Source organism: Myotis myotis, unplaced genomic scaffold (assembly GCF_014108235.1).
Source record: "Myotis myotis isolate mMyoMyo1 unplaced genomic scaffold, mMyoMyo1.p scaffold_m19_p_8, whole genome shotgun sequence".
Taxonomy (NCBI): domain Eukaryota; kingdom Metazoa; phylum Chordata; class Mammalia; order Chiroptera; family Vespertilionidae; genus Myotis; species Myotis myotis.
Window position 1 is genome coordinate 47,515,299 of NW_023416390.1, and position 18,805 is coordinate 47,534,103.

Consider the following 18,805-nt stretch of genomic DNA (forward strand, 5'->3'; position numbering starts at 1 on the left):
GAAGAGAGAGAGCAAAAGACTGAGACAGAGAGAGAGAAACATCTATGTGAGAGAGACACATGGATTGGTTGCCTCCCACATATGCCTTGACAAGGCCCCCAACCCAGGCTGGGGATCGAGCCTACAAGCAAGGTATGTGCCTTTGACTGGGAATCGAACCCACAACCCACAACCCTTTGGTCCTCGGGCTTATGCTCTAACCACTGCGCGCGCAACTTGGCAAGGGCCAAGTTGTTTTTCAAAATACTCTCTACTAGCCTAAGAGGCAAAAGCTGCCTCTTAGAAAGATTCCAATATTTTAATAAAAACTCTTTATGATGTTCACAGCAAGAACATGTTGTCAAAGGCAAAGAAATCTCTGACCACAGGACTCTACTATGAGAAATGTCTGATTCAGTGTTCCCTACTCACAAAAATATAGATTGTAGGCATTAGGTGTTTAAGTTTAGTTATTTGACATGTCACTGCAATATATTTCATTTCTGCTTTTTAAAAATTAATTAAGCTACATGCAATGAGAGCTGATTTCCAAAATGAATCCAAATACACAATATATGGAGTTTAAGTTCTGAGAGCTTATTTTATCAAAGTTAATTAATTGCCATAATAAAAAAATTATAAATGGGCATGCTGCCGGCAATTAAACATTAAATTTATTTTGATTTAGGAAACATTTATTTTTAAGTTGTTAGTAACAATGCTAAATGTAAACAGACCCAAATGTGCTGCCCATAATTGATGTAAAATACTTCTAATACTACCAAGAAAAACCCACTAAGCACTCAGTATTATTTTTTTAAGTTCAATAATATGAATTTCCTTTAAAATTATACCTAAATCACTATATTAAAAACACACACGTATACATTAAAGAAACACCTCTTTAAATTTAACCATATTAATTAAACATACATATACACACACAAATACTTCAGTGTTTTTCCACATTTCCAGTTAAAGCCACATTGCTAGTTAATGCAAATATCACATACATCTACCTCTCTTTGAAGAACTTTAGGCCTTCGTGAACTCTGGCAGATTAAAGGAAAAAGAGAGGTGAAGCTGCTTAGATATATCAGAGAAAATAAAAGAATTTATAGTTACCTACAACCACATTTATTTTTCTTTTGGATATCACAGGATGACCTAAACAATGTATCTGTCCAAACATAACATAAAGCGTTTCCTTTTTTTCTTTCTCCCTTCCACACTTACTTGTAAAGAACCCAAGCTATCAGAGCTGGTACTTGCAGGTGAGTCTCTCTTCACTTCAGGAGCAGTCTCTGGAACTCTCACTCTAACATAGTTTATAAAGTGTCGCATGTTGGCTACTAAATTACTGCCAGGAAACCAACTGTCATGACAACGTTCTGGTCCACACACTGATGCCTAAAACATAAACATAATGAATATCAAGCCTTGTCAAGTCAGGTCTAAGGTACAAGGGAGGTGTAACAAGCCCAAATAATCATCCACTGTCTGTCATATCCTTAAATCCCCATAGCCTCATCCACAAATTATAAAGTGCTAATAAAACCAAATTCAGCCCTGACTGGTTTGGCTCAGTGGATAGAGCATCGGCCTGCAGACTCAAGGGTCCCAGGTTTGATTCCAGTCAAGGGCATGTACCTTGGTTGTGGGCACATCCCCAGTAGGGGGCGTGCAAGAGGCAGCTGATCGATGTTTCTCTCTCATTGATGTTTCTAACTCTCTATCCCTCTCCACTCCTCTCTGTGAAAAATCAATAAAATATATTTAAAAAACAAAAAACAAATTCAAACACAAAATACAAGAATAAACTTTTCAATACTGATATGGGTAAATTCAAAGGAAGTCAGCTAAATTTCTCCTGAAAAGTACATTTTAAATCTGAAAATACTTAACGTACAGAATATTTTTCATCACTCGTTAGCAACTCATTATATAGCCAAATAATGGTAATATGGAATAACTGTAGAAGAAAGTGTGAAAAATCAACTAAAAGTCTGACCTAGTCTTAGAGGAATCTTAATGATCCTTTACTATCTATGGGAGAATATATGTTGATTCAACTGCCTAGTCTTTTTACTTGTTTTTTGTTGTTGTTGTTTTTTGTTTTGCTGTTGTGTTGTATTTTGTCTTTTTGAAGGGAGGGAATGAGGAAGCCTTATATTTTAAAATCAGTTTGTAGAAACAATTGCTTTTATGGAATGATACTTTTAAAGTGCTGAAAAATCTTAACTTGTATACTTAAGTACTTTAAACATCCTATGTAATAAAAGGTCAATATGCAAATTGACCGAACAGTGGAACGACTGCTCACTATGACACACACTGACCATCAGAGGGCAGACGCTCAATGAAGGAGCTGCCCCCTGGTGGTCAATGCGCTCCCACAGGGGGAGCACCACTCTCAGCCAGAAGCCAGTCTCACAGCTGGCAAGCGCAGCAGCGATGGCCAGAGCCTCTCCCACCTCCGAGCAGCACTAAGGATGTTCAAGTGCCAGTTCAGGCCCACTCCCCGCGGGCCTAAGCCATCAGTCGGACATCTCCAGGGCTCCTGGACTGCAAGAGGGTGCAAGCCAGGCTGAGAGACCTCCTCCCCCCCATCACCTGCCAAGTGCAAGAATTTCATGTACCGGGCCTCTAGTTCTCCCATAAAACACTATTCACTTCACAAACTTAAAATCTTTACCCAAAATACTTGCTTCTCAAAAATAATCCCTAATCAAATTATTAGACTTTCTAGACTGAACTGATTATTACCAGTAATCAATGTTATTACCATTGATCACCAAAAATTCATTAACTACTTTTCTCAGATCTACAGATTATGAATTTACCAATTTCAAATTCAATAATTCTACAAGTAGAGTGTAATGCAGGGATCCTCAAACTTTTTAAACAGGGGCCAGTTCACTGTCCCTCACACCGTTGGAGGGCCGGACTATAGTTTAAAAAAAACTATGAACAAATTCCTATGTGCACTGCACATATCTTATTTTGAAGTAAAAAAACAAAACGGGAACAAATACAATATTTGTATTTGCATGTGACCGCGGGCCGTAGTTCGAGGACCCCTGGTGTAATGTATCAGTGAAACTGCTAAAAACCCCTGAATTTAAAGATCAAAAAGAGCCTTTTCTAGTAGTTCTTTAAGATCATATATAAGATGATTTTGTAAATACATTTCAAGATGACATATTACCTTTATTAAGGAATGTTATAAACTTTAATGTCTAAAAATGTACGAAATTACTTACCTCTTCATCTGATTCCTCATCAGCTGAATTTTCAAGTCCTAATTCAATCAGATATAAAACCATGCAGAGTACATGTTCTGACAGATTTTGATGATCCATTAAAATCTTTAAAAAGGGAAAAAAATGCCTCATAATTACTTTTTTCCACAAAATATATTACACATTTAAATATCCAAAAACATTTTAATGTCATAGATTAAAAAAAATAAACATACATATAAGTATATAGCATGATCAAACATGTACTAAAGCTACATCTTGGTGAAAAGACAAACTAAACCAAAAATACAAGTTCCCTTGCAAGATCACACAGTATTTTAAGCAATATCTAAAAATAAGAGTTCACTGATTTCCTAAAGGTTAACACATTAAACAGTCCACTAAATCCATTATTATAAATATACTAGTATCTGAAAAAATAACAAGAATATTTTACATCCTAATTTGCTGACACTCTTCTACTGATGACAAGGATATCAGAGCAGCAGTAGAAGTGGGTTGAAGGCTGGGAGGCAACAGAGGTCATCCTTTTAATCTGCTACTTTATAAAGGAAACCAAGGCTCAGCCACACATTCAGTTAGCAAAACTAGAACACAGATTTCAGGCTCCCAAAGATTATCTACCATTACTACACTGCCTTCTCTTGATACATAAAATATTACTAAATTCAAGTAAATTTTGGCTTGAAATCCTGTGACATTCCATCTTACAGCTTCAATTTCATAGCTAAGAAAAAAATCACTTTATTAAATACTGCAAAATAATTAAAGTGACTTTTCTGGGGAATTTTATTAACATGTTCTACATTAATGTTTGTTAATAAACATGGCAGGAGAGAAAAGGTTTTACTGACATTGGTTTTTAGAAAGTTGACTTGCCAGTGCAATGTCAGTTAGAAAAGTTTTTTCTATTATTATTAAATTAAAAGCTATTATAAAGTTCAGACCTTAAAAAATTTGTTCATAATAACCTTGTAACACCGCCTTTCTATTTTTGATAAAATACTATTTTTACAGTAAGCAAATAAAAGGTTGAAAAATATAACTTGAGAGAACATAAATCATTCACAGTAAGACTTTAATTTTTAAATCATAAATTATTGACTTACTACTTATTAATTATAACAGTGCTCAGATTAATCATCTGAAGTAGTTATTTAACCTTTAAAACTCAAAAATCGTATCTGAAAAATAAAAATAACAACTTTAACTCATAAATTTTGCTAGAATTAAACAAAGTAATGTATATAAGTACATATAAAGCATTTGAAACAAAATCTAGCACTAAGTAAACATTCAAAAATGTCTGTTATTGTAAAATAAATACAAATATAATTTTAGTAAGAAAAAATATTTTACTTTTTTAATGAAGAAAAGAAAATTTTAATCATTTTATTGAATAATCCTCTTGGAAATTAATAAAAATAAACCATTTAAGATATTTTGAAACACGTATCTAAAATCTTAACAGGAATAAATTGAAAAATTGCTCAGGTAGAGTTGAAAAGAGGGAGGGATACAAAAATCTAAAAGGATTATCCCATTACTAGTACATAGCAAACATTAAGAAAAAATCTAGTGTCTATTTAACTAAGTTTAATATATATTTTCTTAAATAATTAATAAATGTATATGTAGTCATTGGAAATTTGCATAACAAATATGCTTATTTTTCTTTTTATGCTTTTTAATTTTTCAAATTCTAATTAGGAAGAACAGTAGTTTTTCTTTGTATCTAATTATATGTTTATTATGTCTATAGTTACTTTGTAACTGTCTATAGTAATTTCATCTTATAACAGTTCTTTTGTCTTTCATCTCTTATCCAGATTACATCATAAATATGCCTGTTTTATATGCATACACCACAATATTATGCGTACAATTTTTTAGTACACTATTAATGTTAGCCAAATAAATAAATCAGTTTATGTGAAAAGAGCCAAGAATAAAACAAATTCAAGGTAAGAAGAAAGTAAAAATATCTTTTGAGTTTCTAAAGTCCTTAACATGAGCAAAATCTTAATGTGTCATATAGGAACCCATTCACATCCCTCCATGTCACATTCCTGATAAGAGTTAAAAAACCAAGGGAACAACCTTAAACACAGGGTTACTGGCCCCCATGGCTGTCATCTTAGTTTTGTCATGTTAGTAGCTACTGGTGGTTGTTTGGTCCCTGTTGTTCATCCCAATCTTCCTGTAATTTCACCATATCCACTCTTGTTCTACAGAAGCTATCTATAAATATTGCTAATCTGGAACTGGATAACATAGTTCCCACAAAGAATGGTATAGTTATTCCATTATTTTTAACTTAGAATTCATAAACATGTGATTATAACATGCCCTCATACATCTTAAATTATAAATACACTTTGCTTTATAAATGGTACTTTTATGTAGATATTATCCTTTAGCACTTCTATTTGAAAATTATGGAAATAAATTCTAATCGGAATCTTTCTATTCAAATCATTACTGTACCTTGTAAAGCAGAGTGAATAGCACAATATGTAAAGTTTTACAGTGCAATAGTCTCATGAGACCTTTATAGCTGGGATGGAGTGGTGTCCTTTTCTTATAAGGAGGCCAAGGATTTCCAGGGAATTTTCCATTCTGTTTTAAACTGTAAAAATAAAACAAAACTAAAATTAGATGGTAGACTCAAGATTAAACTGTAGTATAAACTGTGATTTATTGTCATTAATTTTTGTCACATTTCCTATGCAGTACATTTTTTTTAATCCTCACACGAGGATATTTTTCCAAATATTGTCTACCATTTTTAGAGAGAGTGGAAAAGAGAGGAAAAGACAGAGAGAAATATCGATGTGATAGAAACACATTGACTGGTTGCCTCCTGCACGACCCGACCAAAGCCCAGGCCGAGGAGGAGCCTGCAACAGAGGTATGTGCCCTTGACCAGAATCAAACCCAGGACTCTTTGGTCAGCAGGCTGACATTTTCCACTGAGCCAAACAGTCTAGGGCTATGCAGTACTATTTTAATCAAATTGCTTAAAATTTTTAAATGGGCCCTCGCCAACATTGCTTAGTGATTAGAGTGCCATCCTGTGCACCAAGGGGACGTGGGTTCCATTCCCGGTCAGGGCACATACTCAGGTTGCAGGTTCAATTCCTGGTCAGGGCACAAGTGGATGGGAGGCAACCGATCGATGTTTCTCACATCAATGTTTCTCTCTCTCTCTCTCTCTCTCTCTCTCTCTCTCTCTCTCTCTCCCTCTCCCCCCCCTCACCCCCTCCAACCTTGCCTCTCTCCCTCCCTCCCTCCCTTCTTTTTCTTCCTCCCTCCCTCTCTCAATGAAAAAATACATATCCTCAAATGAGGATTGAAAAAGCCAAATGAACATTATTATTGCCTTCCATATTGGATAAAAATGAATGGAGAGAGCTAAAACTAAAGAGAAATATGAATAGGAAAATGTTAACAAAGGAAAACAAACAGAAAGAATACAAAGTAAAGAACTAGGCAAACAAATTCCCAGTTATGCCCTAGCCAGGTAGCTCAGTTGGTTTGAACATCATCCCCAAACGCCAAAGTTGAGGGTTCAATCTCCCTTCAGGGCACATGCAAGGATCAACCAATGAATGCATAAATAAGTGGAACAACAAATCAATGTATTTCTCTCTCTCCCTCTCTCTCTAAAAATAAAAAAAAAATCAATAAAAATATATTATTTTAAATTTCCAATTGCAGTAACTGAATAAAATAGAGAAGCTAAAAATTCCCCACTACAGCTGGGAAAGCTGGATAAAACATAACATATAACCTTTTGAAGGCATATCTGAAGCACAAAAGAGAAAGTAGAGTTCTCCAAGGTAACAGGGGAAAAAATAACAAGCACTAACACAGTGTTTGCCAATGGTTTTAAAGTCTTTGAGATCTCAAGGTGTTGAACTCACACCAGGCTTAGAGATGGAACTGAGATCCCACATAAAGCTGAGACCTGAAAAGCTTTACCCTCAATGAAAGGATAACTCACAATGAGAAATAAGAAAGTTTGTCTCTTCTATGATGGAAAAATAACAGATTCCCAGGAAGATAATAATCATGAACTTGTATGAACAGAAGACTCAAAACATAAAAGACAAAATCTGAGAGAATTACACAAAGAAAGTGACAAATCCACACCCTTAATAAAAGATATTAACATACTTCTAACACAGTGGTCGGCAAACTGTGGCTCGCGAGCCACATGCGGCTCTTTGGCCCCTTGAGTGTGGCTCTTCCACAAAATACCACATGTGGGCACGCACGTACAGTGCGATTGAAACTTCGTGGCCCATGTGCAGACGTCAGTTTTCGGCCTGGGCGAGTCTATTTTGAAGAAGTAGCGCTAGAAGAAGTGGGGGTGTCGGTTGGTCGGGCCGCGGGATACGCAGCGCGGGGGAGGTACATTGTTTTGAGGTACGTTTGTTCGTTGAGGTCGACCCCTTCCAACTCTCCCATCCACACTCCTCTATCTGAAACAAGTATACAAGATGAGTGTGGATGGGAGAGTTGGAAGGGGTTGACCTCAGTGAACATACCTCAATCAGATTGAGGACATTTTTAGCAAAGGCCAGCTTAGGAGTACCCTAATTAAGTTAATAACAATGTACCTACCTATATAGTTTAAGTTTAAAAAATTTGGCTCTCAAAAGAAATTTCAATCGTTTACTGTTGATATTTGGCTCTGTTGACTAACGAGTTTGCCAACCACTGTTCTAACAGAAAGCCCAGTAAAAATAAATTGGTAAGGATTTTGAAGATTTTTAACAACACAATTAACAATCTCGACCCAAAGACAAATAAAGAACATCCATTAGAGAATACACATAATTTTAACTAATTTTAGAACATTTATAAAAATTGAAAAAACAATAAATTACAAAGTAAATCTCAACAAATACAAAAAGAACTAATACACAGATCACAATCACTTATCACAAAGCAAATAAAACTAGAAATCAAGATAACCCCAAACCCCAAACATATAGATCTAAACCAGGTTTCTCAACCTTAACACTAGTGACATTTGGAACCAGGTAATTCTTTGTTTGAGGTGCAGACCTAGCATCTACTAGATGTCAGTAACAACCCTCCCAGTCTTCACACAATGCCAAGTGTCTGTGAAGGATAAAAATCATCCCAGGTTGAGAACCACAAGTCTAAATGTGTTCAATTAAAAGTCTATGTGAAAAATAAAAGATGCAATTCTGTTTGCTTCACAGAGGGCCTAGCATATAACAAGCATTCCATAAAGGTATTGTTAAATAAAATTTCCTCTTTAAAATTGATTACAAGGCTTTAAAGTTTCAGCCCAATCCTAGTCCAAATTTCTATTTATTACAATGTAAAAGAGAGTAATAAAATTTACTATTCATTTAATTCTTATGTAATACTCAATTGAACAGCCACTACCACTGCCTCCTGAAAAAAAAGGCAGAACCACCTAAAACAACAGTATTTAGAAAGGCCGCACTAGGTTTTTTCCATGTAAATGCTTTCTCCCACTCATCTTTAATTTTTTAATGTGAACCACTCAAATTTATTTATTCAACAAATATACTCTAAATGCCTACTATGTGCCAGCACTGAAAGAATTACTGAAAATGTAAAAGAGATATACAGACAAAAGTATCTTCCCTCAAGGAACTAACAGTATAGTAAAAGCATACAAGCAAATAGTTATAAAACCACATAAGCATAGAAAGAAACTGCTAAGAAAGCAGAAAAAGGGCAACTTCAGACTATCCCCCTAAGGGTTTTAGAGAAAAATAGGGAAAGATGCTGATGAGTAAACTAGGTTTTGTTTTATTTTGGGGGAGTTGCACCAAAATTTGGCACCAAAATTTTCTTCAAATACATCTGTGATGGATCTTAAATTCAACGTATCTCTATTATTACAAAGTCTGGCAAAAGAGAAGTTTCAGTTATACCTAATACATTTATACTTTGATAGTTAACTGGACATATATTTTTTTCAAAATTAAAGACATCGATATCAATTTAAACTTGTTTTTTAAATGTTTACCTTAAGCTTTAGAAAAGCACAAATAAAATATGATGTTCAAAAATATAATATTAATTACTGAAGTTTAAAAATAAGTGGAATTAATACATTTAAAATAATCTACAACAACATACAAAATTGAATACATTAAAAAGATATCCTTCAAAACTTTATTTTCCGCAATCATCAACATTTTAAACTACTTTAAATACTTACAAGTAAAATTCATTTTATTTTGGCTATTTTCCCAGTTAATAGCAATATTACCACACTTTTTGATACCCATCATCTCTGATATCAGACAATTTTATTCTCTTAACTTGTGCCTCCTCTAGTGGTTTAAAAGTAGAACAACAGAAAACCAATCTTTGAATTCCACTGGTTTTATGTTTTATAAAATTTATTTTTATCAGATTAAAATCAGATTTTGGGTCAAGATCTTGAGAACATAGGTCTCAGCCAGATTATTTTTTTAATCTTAAAATATTTTCTCCTCTAAAGACTGAGAGCATACTTTAATGAGAGCATATCACATCTGTGTTATAATTGAAATGTTTCTATATAAATACAAAATGTCCATTATTATACTAATCAATACAACGAACTTACAATGCTGTATATCTGTCCATTGCAGACTGCACGTCTCTACGGTAAACTGTTCGAAGAATGACCATGACGGGGTCAAACTCCTGATCCCAGACTTCAGCTATTATTCAAAAGAAAGTAGAAACAAAACACTGACGTCATAGGAATAAAGCCAATCTCTAATGATGAATTACATTAAGTATATTTTAAATTTAAAATATGGGAGAGTTTAATTAGATATATTTGGTTTAATAAGCTTGATGTCATGAATACTTTCTAAATCAAAAATCATAATTTCATCATTATGAAAGTTCTCAAGTTCACTAAGAACTAGTGGGCAAAAATTTTTATATGATAATACCTCACCATAAAAATTTAGTTCACTGGATATTTTTTATAAATTGTCAACCAGAAAGTGAGAAACACAATACATTAACACTTTTCAAAGTTGTCATGGTAATGACATATTGAAATTGATCTCCTTACCTTCTCCATAATTACGAACCACTATCCTATGTATGATGGTACACAAGATGATTTTAAGTATTAACTGTACAAACCTTTTTATTTTAATAATTATATTAATGTGTATTAGAAAAATGTACATTGTAAATAAAACCTGTGATCTCACTAATAATCATGCATAGGATGAGGCAAAGTTTTAAAAAAGTGAATCTATATAAGAAAATACAGTATACTACGTATATAATAATAGAAATGATATTTAGATGTAGCAAAATCTACACAATGGAATAATAATTCTAGAAACTGCTACCTCTTTCCTAAATTAAGCTTTTTCTCCTCTCAGTATCTGTAGCAGAATTCTCAACATTTGAAAACATAGTAAGAAGCTTAAGATTCTTCCTATACATCTACTATAATTTCAACTTTCTGACATAAAAAACTTTTAACATAAAAAACTTGTACCTATTTTCTTTTTTTTCTTTATTGATTAAGGTATTACATATGTGTCCTTATTCCCCCAATGCCCCCACCACCACCACCACCACCACTCATGCCCTCACGCCCCTGGTGTCTGTGCCAATTGGTTATTAGGCTTATATGCATGCATATATTCGTCTTAAATTATCATAAGTATGATCTAAGATCCTTAAGATAGTCCTTCACAAAGACTTTTGCTACTGTTTCTATTATCATTTATTGTCCTTCACTTTTAATTCTATTAATTTGTAAAATTAAAATACCAATGCTTTTATTAGAATTATGAAACCATAGCAATGGAAGAAAACTTTAGTGCTTAACTAGTCCAGAAGGCTTCAAACAGTGTTCCATTGGAGCTGAATTTCCAGAGGTTTTAACAGGGGCCACTTTGGAGCAAGGAGGTGTCAAAACAGACAAGAAGCTATATATCCGCTACTCACACACACTTTGACAAGAGTCGGGCTGCTTTTAGCAGGTTTGCATAGCAGATTTACTTAAGGCTTAGTTCCCAAAAATTATAGAAAGGTTTATTTAATCACTTTTGAAAACCTTAAAAACCATTCATTTTGCAAATAAGTCAAATCCAAAGATAAACTAATTTTCTCAACATCACACAACTAGCTAATACAATTCAGTACTGTATTTGAATATGACACCCAATTTCTTGCAACTAATCTTCAAATACCCAGTGCTCCATCTCAGTGTCTAAAACTTTATTGTGTATGACAATCATCTTGTAGAGCTTGTTAAAAAAAAAAAAAAGCATGCTCCCAGAATCCATCCCTAGCAATCTTAATGAGAGCAGATTTGGTTTTCAATAAGGACCACAGATGAGTCTGACAGAGGTAATCCTCACTGCACACTTTAATAGGCTCTGTACCATACAAGACCACCACTCCCCTTGGAAGCTCACCTAAATTTTAGATACAAAATGCTCTCTGCAACAAAGAAAAACTTTTCCTTTAATGGAATATGTCACAACCAGAAACTCTGAGTTATTCTTTGTAAACTCCCTGAAAAATCCCACACAAGAAGGCTCATTCTGCTGTTTTGCTGAACACAGTACATTCTATTTACAACTTCAAAGTGGGCATCAGTTTTTCATTTAGAAAACGAGTACTGAGGTGGTCATGAAGCATGTAACTGCTACTTCTTTCAAAATTTTACCTTACATTAGTGAAAATGTGAAAGTTAAAAAGAAAAGACTGTGAATCAAGACTTTACCTACTTCTGGCTCTTATCAAACATGTTATCTATAAATCCCAGGGGAAATCTTAGAAAATCAACCATTTAAGGAAAGGATTCTATGTTTTGAAAATGTTTCAGTATTCTATATAGATTTTAATTTCACCTGCTTCAAATTAAACTTTGGGTGGTGAGTACTATTTCCAAATCAAATTTTGAAAGCAAATACATTCAAAATGTTTTTAGGTATATATTTTGTTTTATAATTTGTGGTTTATTTACAGTTCGTTCACTTATAAAAATGAACTAATACAGTTCATATATAAAGTTCCTTTTATAATTCAGTCATCTAAAAAGCTTTATTATAATATAAAAGCCATAGATTTGTAAATAAGTGATAGCAATATCACTATATACCATAAAGGACAAACATACATCTATAAGAAAGTTGAAGAAAAAACCCAAAGCAGAATAAATGAAAGGCAAAACATTTTTTTTTCAGTATACACAACTCACCTTCAGGAAAACTGATATTTAAAAGAATTTATGTACATAAACGTACCTTTAGGAGTATACATGCCTTGTTGCATAGAACCTCCAGGTTCGAAAACAGGAGCCTTAAAATCAGCTACAGCTGATAAAACTGATTCAAAGCTATAACTGCCCGGAATAATGCCACTTTTGGGATTTGGATTTTCTGGAATATGATGTATGTGTCAAGAAAAAAAATTCATGACTAAAAGCCAGATTTATAAACTTATTAAGGTACTCCAGTTTCTAACTGTTTTTGCTAAAAAGGTAGAATTGTCTGTAATATATGAAATTGGCCACAAGAGGGCTATATAATTTGATAACTATTTGTAATTGTGAATTTTAAAAAAATTTTAAACAGGAAGCCTACTAATAAAGTATATGCTGAAGTTGTTCCCAAGTATATTTCCCCAAAACTAATTAATCAAATTTCAGAAAAGGAAAAATAAAACTCTAAAAAAATTAATTTATATTTTCATCATTTTGCAAATGTGTGCTTTCCCTTAGAAAATCAAAGAGAGCAGACTAAAAATTAACCAAGATTTTTACGAGTAAAGATTGTTTTTCCAAAAACACAAAATGTCATCTCAAAGTAAAAACAAAAAGATGCTAAGCAAATTTTTTAAAAGAAGGAAACCAGAAAACCACAGACTCTTTCCCACTGGCTTCACATTGAAGTGTACAATTCTTTTAAATTCAAAATTTTCTAACATGCTTTTGCTCTGTTACAGCACGGATACACAGTATATAATTGTTTTAAAAAATTCTAAAACAACAACAACAGGATGCTGCTTATGAAAATCTTCAAAGTTATCAAACAGGAATTCCAATAAGAGTCATTTCACAAAATTGTAGCAAATTATTCCAAACATATTCACAATATACAAAGTAATTTAGTCAAAAATTTACAAGAAAAAATATTTATCACAAAATAACATGATGATCTTGGTCTAAGATTTTATAACAATAACAAAAAATAACATATCCATGTATGCTCAGTCCTATACAAGGAACCATACGTTTTCAAAGTTGTAGACAATAGTCCTTGCCCTTAAAAACCTCTTGGTTTAATAGTAAACTCAAAGAAAAAATCCTCAGAATGTTTAAAACCCTGGTAATAATAATTATAAGGCAAACCTCTAAACTTTAACCAGAATTCCAGCCAGGCTATATGATAAAGTACTCGCTGCCTTTTACAAGATGTTCAGCTTTCTTTCACAAATACGGTCCTAGAAGGTCATACATATCCTTGGGTGCCCCGAGCCAGCAGTCCTGAGGTCTAACGGAGGCCTAAGAAGAGCTCGCTGAGAGCCCTAGCCGGTTTGGCTCAGTGGATAGAGCACCAGCCTGCAGATTGAAGGGTCCCAGGTTCAATTCTGGTCAAGGGCACATGCCCAGGTTGCAGGCTCGAGTCCCAGTAGGGAGCGTGCAGGAGGCAGTCAATCAATGATACTCTCTTATGACTGATGTTTCTATTGCTCTTTCCCTCTCTCTTCCTCTCTGATATCAATAAAAAATACATTAAAAAACAAAAAAGAGCTCCCTGAGAGGTGACAATTAGAGGCCAAAACATCTGCCACTAGCCCTGAAGACACAATGGAACAAATACTTTTTCCATACTATTTTCAAATTCAAAAAAAAGTTTAGTCAAAAAAGTGATATATCTTTAATCTATAAAAATTACTTATTATTTATATTTAGATCCTGCAACTATTAGTAAATTAAACTTTTAAAAGGATATGAGGTCCAGCAATGAACTATGTGTCCTGTCGTTCATACACAGCTGGGCTACCATCTCTGCCCTAAGAATCTCATCATCAGACATTCCTAAAATAATTAAAAACAGAATTAATAAATCTGAATTAACAAATTATAGAAACAACTTATCACACATTTTATTAAGCTGTTTACCAAAAATAAGATGCTTTAAAAATTAAAGAGCAAAGAATACAATGCCCCAAATATAGCTGCATTTTAACTACCTGCTGTTTGCAGTTCCCTTAAATTAAGGGTTTTAACATATTAAGTTTGAAACACTGTTTAAATATGTGCACATCCTTTCCTTTTTTTTCCATAAGCCAGTTATTAACACTGGGAGGGAGAGGAAACGGAAGAAAATAGTATTTAATACCCAAGTATTAGTATCGCTGCTTTTTACCTAAATGTAAACGAAGACTCAAAAGAATCACAAGAAATGTAAGAGCGCCTTCTAACATCGACCTCTCATGCTCTGCATCAAGTACTGTGTTTTGATGTTGCGACGCCATTGTCAACAAATCCACTACCTTAAATCTATGAGAAATATTTGAGACAAATTTTTTGAATGTTAAAACAAAATTAACTTAAATTTCAAATACTTCCTAATACCTGTCTTATAAAAGTATGCTTACCTTTCAAAGACAGATGAAATAAAATAATCTGGGTCAAGTCTAGAAGCACAAACCTTCAAAAGATAAAAAAATCAAAACCATCAATTTTATTTCTCCATATTCAGTTTTACTTCTTATATCAATCATGTTGGGTATATTTTTTTTTAATTTTTTGCATCTATGATGTTTTGAAATCTTGGGGAGGCCTTACAGACCCTGCAAGAGACTACCCAGGTACTCTCAAGGAGAACTAATTCCTAAAGAGAGTAAATAACTCTCTTGGGAGCCAGCCTCTTATATGCAAGTCAGTCACCCCCTTTATTTAACTCACATACAACCATCCAGTATGCCCCCTACAGTAAATCAATCCAGGACCAAGTACCAGATAGCCAGGGACAGTCCCTATGCCGCAAAAACCCACCAAAATTATTCAAACTAGCCAATCCTAAAGTGTTTCCTCTGCCCTGACTTGCCTTTCCTATGGAGACACCAAAAAAAAAAAAAGAAAGAAAGAAAAAGAGAGTTCTACTCTTATATTTCCCCCCCTCCTGCTTCCACTTCCTGCACCAATCTAATGCTTCTTCTGTGGTCCTGCATGATGTGGCATGGCACCTTCTCTTGGGAAATGTAATGAACAAATTCTTCTTTCAATAGCAATGACCTCTCTGTGTTGTCATTCAGTCATATGAATAGATTAGAATCCTGTGGGTACAAATGAGACATTTCCAATCTAAAGTACAACATCTATTATCAAGTTGGCTTACCTGTAATAGGTAAATGTCAGGATCGATCATGGAATTACAGAAATGAGATTGAACATAGGTCATGGCTTGTCCTTTGATTTGCAGACCATTTCTTACCCACATATTGCTGTGGATTTCAGCAAGACTTGCCTAGTAAAATAAAAATTATGTAAATTGGACAAAGAAGTCATCTAAATTCAATCTTTATAAAATATGTTATATTGAAAAATCACTTCAAAATATTTTATAACTTAATCACAGTATGAGCCTGACATTCTGTCCAATGTTAATTTAAGACATTCAATTCAAATATATACTTTAAATTTTTTAAATCCTTTATGTGGTCCCTTTTGTTGGAATTGTATATGTGAGTTAGTTTTATAAGAGTTATTTAGTGATGGCTTCTGGATATATTTATAGTAATATTCACTGAAATATTAAATAAGGAATCTATGAGAAATATTTGAAACAAATCAAGTAGGTGAATTACCCCAAACAACATGGATAATAAAATAGTGGTGCCACCAAGGCTATAATCCATTAGGTCTACTAACTCCCCAAAGCAGTGCTATAAACTTTCCCTACAAATAAATATAGTGAAAATAATTCCTGAGAAAACTATAACTAAGCGTAAATCTCATAAAAGCAAAAATTCCTAAATATAACCTAGCAAAAATATCAAAACTAAGTTTAATGTTGTTTAAATCTTTATTATTGAAAGTATTACATATGTCCTCTTGTTCCCCCATTGATTCCTTCTAGCCTGCCCTTGCCCACCCCAGCAAAATTTTTTCAAACATTTTGGCTACTAAAACAATGATAATGGCATAAAAATAAAATAAAGGAAGAATCATTTAACCAAATAATTCAATCAAAATGCTTTAAAAGCCTGAATACGTACTTGAATTTGGAGTGGATGAATCATTAGTTTCATTAACATTTCCTGATCTGGTAAAACAGAATCCAAATCTAGTTCTTGACATTTCACAGCCTAAAAAATATGATTAAAAAGTTACTAACTGAATATTTATTTTCTAATATTTAAAAAAAGAATTGTTTAATGATAATCTTACCTTACTCAGAAACATAGCATAGTAACGATGTAGTGGCAGATGAAAAGTGACTTGGTTGGGAGCTGGCTGGAATAAACAAACAAAATCCACAAGTCAAAGAATGTTTTACAGAAGTTCAAAGAAGGTTTTAAAATGTTGAAACCACACTTTCACCTTGATTTATTCCTATATTTTTAATCAAGACTTAAAATTTTAGAAGTATAGCTTTAAAAAATACATAGAAAAGATAAAACTATTCTATTTTAAACACCTAAATATAAGTTCCTGAAGGCAAAAATTGTATACTACTCAACTCTGAAGCCTCTGAAGCCTCCAGCACAGAATAAGAAATGGGAGAGATGTCCCTTTACGTAGGCCACTTGGGAATCTTCAAATGCACGCATACCAAACACATAATAGTAACATGAAAAACAACTGCAGCTCACCGGCATTGAGCACTCATCATGTGCCAGTCCCCACTTTATTCACATTACCCCATTTAATCCTCATAAAAATCCTGTGAAGGAGGAACTATTAATAGTCTCATTTTATAAAAAGGGAAATTCAAGCTTAGAAAACATAAGTAACTTCCTAACAAGTAGAAGAAGTTAGTCTGGACCCACTGTTATATTCAGAGTGGTAAGAGCCTCTGATTATAGTCCTAAACTGAGTATAGGTGAAATGCTTGCCTAGGTTCCTTCACAAGCTAAGTGAGATGTTCCCCATATCAGTGCTGAACACACAACCTCCATAATTAAGCTTAGTACTATTATCTTCAAGACTTTTGGCAACCTTGTGACTATTATAGAATTTGTATTTTAAATATGTGAATCCCATGGGTCACGCTATCACTATAGGGCAAAAGTACACAATAGCTGTCTTTTTTAAACAAATTTTAAAAAATTAAAAAAGTATTTTTAATGCTTTTATAAATTTTAGTAGTTTTTCATGTTAAAAAATATTGTCCAGAACATTCAGATAATAATACTAATGTAGTATCAGTATAGAACTATAAAGAGCTGCAATATGTCAGATCCGTGAAAGTTTTTTTCAAAAATATGAGAACAGCATCCTCCTCATTATGTGAATAAAAGTCTATAAATTAGTCTAATAAATAAAAGTTTGCCTTCCATAAAAAGGAAGAAATTTCTGACACATGCTACAAGATGGATGAACCTTGAGGACTTTTTGCTAAGTGAAATAAGCCAGTCACAAAAAGACAAATACTTTGTGATTCTACTTATATGAGTTACTTAGTTAAAATCATAGAGACAGAAAGTATAATGGTGGAGTAAGGCTAGGGTGTGGAAAGGGAATTTAATGGGTTAGTTTCAGTTTTGGGGGGGAAAAAACAACAACAAGAACAAAAGAACAGCAGAGGTTCCATCTGTGTAGGATTCAAAAATCACCCAGGGAATTGAAGTAGTCTGAAACATGGCATATTGTGATGCCACTTTATAAGAGGAATGAAAGGGGCTTCTAATAGTAAATGTGTCTGACTAATTAGAAGCAAGCCCTTGCTTAATTCATACAGAGCCTGTTCTATGTTATTCATTAATAACAAGCACCTTTGTTCAAACCCACTCAAAAACGATGACCAATTTAAAAAGTTGTGATACTGTTTCCATCAATATTCCCCATCCTATTCACATTTGCACTGTCATTTTTACCTCTTCAAATAAAACTAATTTACTCCTGACAAATACTGAGACATACACATTTAAGCACAGGAAAAAATATCATGCCCTTCTCTAGGAAATAAACAAACATAAGTAATGCACTGTGGAACCTCCTAGATGTCAAGGAACTGGTGTCCCACTTCTTCCTTTTTAAAACTTAATGATATTATTCACTCTGACTTCTTTCCCTTGTCCTATACAAAGGTATTCATTATTTTCAGTGTTAAATATAATCTAACAGTTCTTTTCTTAAATGCTTTTACATATATCAAAAATGTACATACCTCATCTACAAAGTTAATTGCATCAAACCAGTCTTGAAGAGCTTCAAGGCAATATCTAACAACATTTCGAGTATATTCTTGGGTTTCCTAAAATAATAAGTTATACAGCACATATATATGTGTGTATTTTCAACTTCAAATTATATGCAATACATAAAACTAAGTTATATGCAT

The 18,805-nt window shown here is 33.4% G+C and overlaps 1 protein-coding gene across 12 annotated transcripts in view; it reads right to left on the bottom strand.

Moving 5' to 3' along the window:
• Positions 1-18,805, bottom strand: part of UBR3 (ubiquitin protein ligase E3 component n-recognin 3) — a 188,863-nt gene that overhangs the window by 84,156 nt on the left and 85,902 nt on the right. For 8 of the 12 annotated variants that reach the window (XM_036319910.1, XM_036319916.1, XM_036319918.1 and 5 more), the window contains exons 11-23: positions 18,632-18,718; positions 16,690-16,755; positions 16,518-16,607; positions 15,638-15,766; positions 14,895-14,947; positions 14,663-14,796; positions 14,246-14,331; positions 12,536-12,677; positions 9,871-9,967; positions 5,730-5,871; positions 3,243-3,347; positions 1,216-1,389; positions 999-1,031 (exon numbers count right to left, since the gene is read on the bottom strand). In XM_036319910.1, the coding sequence (XP_036175803.1) occupies positions 999-1,031; positions 1,216-1,389; positions 3,243-3,347; positions 5,730-5,871; positions 9,871-9,967; positions 12,536-12,677; positions 14,246-14,331; positions 14,663-14,796; positions 14,895-14,947; positions 15,638-15,766; positions 16,518-16,607; positions 16,690-16,755; positions 18,632-18,718 (1,338 nt within the window). The remainder of the gene's footprint in view (positions 1-998; positions 1,032-1,215; positions 1,390-3,242; positions 3,348-5,729; positions 5,872-9,870; positions 9,968-12,535; positions 12,678-14,245; positions 14,332-14,662; positions 14,797-14,894; positions 14,948-15,637; positions 15,767-16,517; positions 16,608-16,689; positions 16,756-18,631; positions 18,719-18,805) is intronic. The other 4 variants (XM_036319920.1, XM_036319914.1, XM_036319913.1 and 1 more) reach the window with 1 other exon arrangement.